Source organism: Orbicella franksi, chromosome 13 (assembly GCF_964199315.1).
Source record: "Orbicella franksi chromosome 13, jaOrbFran1.1, whole genome shotgun sequence".
Lineage (NCBI taxonomy): Eukaryota > Metazoa > Cnidaria > Anthozoa > Scleractinia > Merulinidae > Orbicella > Orbicella franksi.
The window spans coordinates 18,657,115-18,661,020 of record NC_138157.1 but is presented as its reverse complement, the minus strand read 5'-3'; the positions used below and the strand labels follow the sequence as shown (position 1 = coordinate 18,661,020).

Genomic DNA, 3,906 nt, shown 5'->3' with positions numbered 1-3,906 from the left:
TGTGAATTTCTTATTTAGCAGCTGGAGGTAATGCCTCAGATGATGAGGAGCCAGCAGGAGCAGCTGCTGCTGCAGCACCTTTACACTGCAAAGTGAATGAACAAAAAGAAACTGTGGATGGTCTGGTTGATGCAGAGTGTGGAAATGAAGTACAGGCTGGAAATGCTGGTCTTTGCAGGTTAGCCATAAGAGTTGTGCGGCACTTAATTGTTACTGTCATTTAAACTGGTCATTATTTTTATAGGAAGTTACTTAACAAGTAGTCTGTGCTCTCTGCAACTGTTTAATATCTCCTAAGATTGTTCTGCAATTTCCTGAGCTCATCAAGGACGATGAGACTATACAGTCTTGGGGATAAATAGCTTTTGATGGGGAAATCCTATTGCCAAGAAGTGACTAACCATACTTGTTATCTCCCAAGTTGCTTAACAACATCATGTAGCATCACTGTGTGATACTGGACTGACTGTTCGCAGAATATTGTTAACTGTTCTGGTTTAGATTTGATTGGACAAGTCAAGGGTGTTCTTAAGTATTAAAATGCATCAGTGCTATTACAAATTTCCATGTTTCTTGATGTATTATTACTGTACAGATTATATAACATCACAGGCATATTGTATTTGGAATATGATATTAATGTTCTGTTGCAATTCTGAAGATCAGTTTATAGGGGAAGGAACTGATTACCCATATACAACACAAACATCTTCTTCACCAGTCTCCTTCCTGACCAGTTGACTATTATTAGTGTCATGTAGAGCCTCAGATAACTGGAAAATGTAAGAGATTCATAAGGTGGGGCTCGCTAGGCACCATAAAGAACTTTTGAAGTTTGGTTTCATTTGATTTCATGATTCATTTTCCAGGAAACATTATGTGGAGTACCTTGTGGTATTAGTTAATAATAACTTGCTGGACCCTGCTGATATCATGTCATCTGAGGACCTTGGTCATGTGCTGAGGCGAGGCTATGTTGAGCAGCCACCAAGGCCAAACAGAATGAGTGAAAATCAGTATCACGAGCTTCTGTTACGAGTGAGTAGCCCTCTGTGTAATACATCACTCAGAATGTAAGATACAGTGTTTTGTCAGTAGAGAGTTGAAAACAGTTATGTCATGCAGCAGAGTGCTTTCAACAAACCTCAGAGTGTTTGGAAATAATATGATGGGGCATCATCTGGAGTGTTTGTTGAATCCTCTTGGCAATCAAAAGCTAAAACTAAGAGAAAGTGGAGCAATAAAATTGTCAAAATCAATGTTATTGTTAATTTAATAAGGTTACAGATCCACACAAGCTTCATATAAGTTTTTGATTTCCTTCATTTTAACTTGATTAAAAAATTATTTATGGCCCTGAGCTGTTAACATCAAAGCCAAAGTTAATTATAGTCAGGAATGAGTCAACTTGAGAAAAACCTTTAAATGGTTAATCAGGCAAACATTTTTTTTTTATTTACTAGTGTTGTTTGCCAATTTGTGCAAAGATTTGGTCATTACTGAAACTGGATGTCTAATAATTATTTTCTACATAGTATTTGTTTAATTGATTTTGAAATAACTAAAGTTAAAATCAGTTGTTTGATTTGTTTTCTTTGTTTGGTAGACTGTGAAAGAGCAACTTCCATTGCCACCAAAACCTCCCAGGAAAAGAATACTAGATGACGAGGAGGAAGCACCGTTGAGACAAAATATTGAGGAGATTGAAGAAGAAGATGATGATGACGATGACAATGATGATGTATGGCAATTGAGACAAGATGACGGGCACATTTTCCTTGGTGATGCTGATGAAGAATTAGAACCAGGATCTATTGGATAACAAAACGTTCACAAGGAACCTTAAGCAATGTGAATATTGATGTCCTAGCCTTAGTGGAGAGCAACTGGGAGTATTACAGTCAATGTTCAACGTGCTACATGTACTTTAATCATGATGCCATGAAGCGTACAATTTAAACAACAGAGTGCGGTGAAAATGATGAAAGCGACGATGAAATAAATTTTGAGTTACAAACAGATGCAACAGAGGAAATAGAAATAACATGGCAAAGGTATCGATACTTACAAATGTTGTATGACTGGGACAGCTAGGAACACAATCAAAGGAAAGCAGTGAAGATGGTAAAACTACATGACTGTAAAGAACACTATGGAAATGCACAAATATACTAGAAAAACTTGTGCTAAAACGAAATTATGCGAAAAAACTTAACAGAATATTGATCACATGAAAGTGAGATAAACAAAAGAATATGATGACAACAGAAAGAACGCGCGTACAAATGGAAAAAATAACAAAAGAATTGAATGTGGCAACAACATCAAGATAGCTTTCTTTTTTGGAGCTGCATTTTTTGGTGTCTTACTGTAGCTTGTCTCTATTTAGCTGATTTTGTAGGGTGGAGCAGACATTACTCATTATTGTAACTATGTTTGTAACAATAGACATGATCAGATTTTTTGATGATTTTTAAATGAATGCAAATGAGCGAGTAGACTATTAGTTAGCAACAGGCCCATTTGTCTAAGTTGCAGGTCAAATAGCAGACTAACTGGCAACTAACTTTTCACGCTGTTCACTGAAATACTTTTACTGGCGACTAAATCTGAAAACTTAGGGGCCAGCTGGCACCAAGGTTTTTTTCCTGAAAGTCAAGCTCTGAAAGGTCTCTGTCCATTCCTTAAGGGGCCATTAACTGATCTTTTCAAGCCATTGCTAAGGAAAATTTATTCTGATATAACCCTATCATTTTTAGTTAGTTCAGAGTTATTTCATGTGTTTTAACTTTTTCATGACCAGTAACACCAGTGAGGACATTATCGGGCCACACCCTGGGTCATGTGACTAATACTGAAAAAATGCAAAGGCTGCCAGGCAAATTACTTAATTGGGATTTTTTTCATTGATTTAATATTTTAATTTTAATCCTCATTATGCTTTGCATAGATTTTGTTTTATTTCTAACAGGTCAGATTTTGAGACAATTCCAAGATATTGAAAAGTTCGTAATTTTCTGAAAAACGCATGATTTTGAAAAAGGAATGCATAGCTATGTTTCCAACGTTGACTTCAATCGAAACTCGTTGAAAAAGGCTCGATTGAATGAAAAACCACGTTTCCTTTAGCATTTAAAGAAATGGGAAGTGCGCCCGATATAAATTGGAAGTTACCCTATCAGCACAAGGGCAATTTACACTACCAGCGTATTTCGGTATGATCAAACAAAGCCATGCAGAGTTAGTTTTTCTCTTTCTTTTGCCCTTGTTTTTCTGTTTTTCTCTCATTTTGTCTTTGCTTTACTTTTTTTATTTTGCATATTGTGGAACACAAAGAAAAAACATCTAAAATGTAGGCAAATTTGCAAGTTATTTTTTTTTATTTTCCGCACGCAAGTAACCAGAAGTGAAATTTCACCTCCTTAGCAACACGCGTGCTCACGTGCATGAATTGGTTAATGGGCCCTCAAGGGCTAGTTTTCACTAGTGCATAAGCATACACAACATACACATATGCAACAAGGTGCCGTCAAGTAACACCTTTTGTTAATACATTTTCCTACTATCAGCATCTTACTGCATCTGTTTGCTGCTCATGCTTATGCTCGTGCTTATAATTCTGTCCATGATTATGCTTTTGCCTATTGCAAGTCAAAACCAGCCTTAAGGCTTGTGCGGTAGCACACAAACAGGTTTAAGTTAGGATTATATAATACTATAACTACAAGTAGCTCACCAAGACAATAAACCTCGCTTTTTCCTACCTCATGAGAAACAAACAATAGTCCAGGATAGTGTGGGCTCTAGATTAGCCAAAAGCAAAGGACTGAAAAGGCATACCCGAGAGGAAAATAATTTGAGTCTGAGATAGTGGGGAGTTCAAGAAAATGAGTTCAAGATAGCAAT

At 36.6% G+C, this 3,906-nt stretch overlaps 1 protein-coding gene across 5 annotated transcripts in view; it reads left to right on the top strand.

Annotated features, from left to right (window-relative positions):
* Nucleotides 1-2,598, top strand: part of LOC145465694 (uncharacterized) — a 28,637-nt gene extending 26,039 nt beyond the window's left edge. For 4 of the 5 annotated variants that reach the window (XM_081449463.1, XM_081449460.1, XM_081449462.1 and 1 more), the window contains 3 exons: nt 19-178; nt 870-1,038; nt 1,607-2,598. In XM_081449463.1, coding sequence (XP_081305589.1) covers nt 19-178; nt 870-1,038; nt 1,607-1,822 — 545 coding nt within the window. In that variant the 3' untranslated portion in view covers nt 1,823-2,598. The remainder of the gene's footprint in view (nt 1-18; nt 179-869; nt 1,039-1,606) is intronic. The other variant, XM_081449464.1, reaches the window with a different exon arrangement.
* The last annotated feature ends 1,308 nt before the right edge of the window (nt 2,599-3,906 follow it).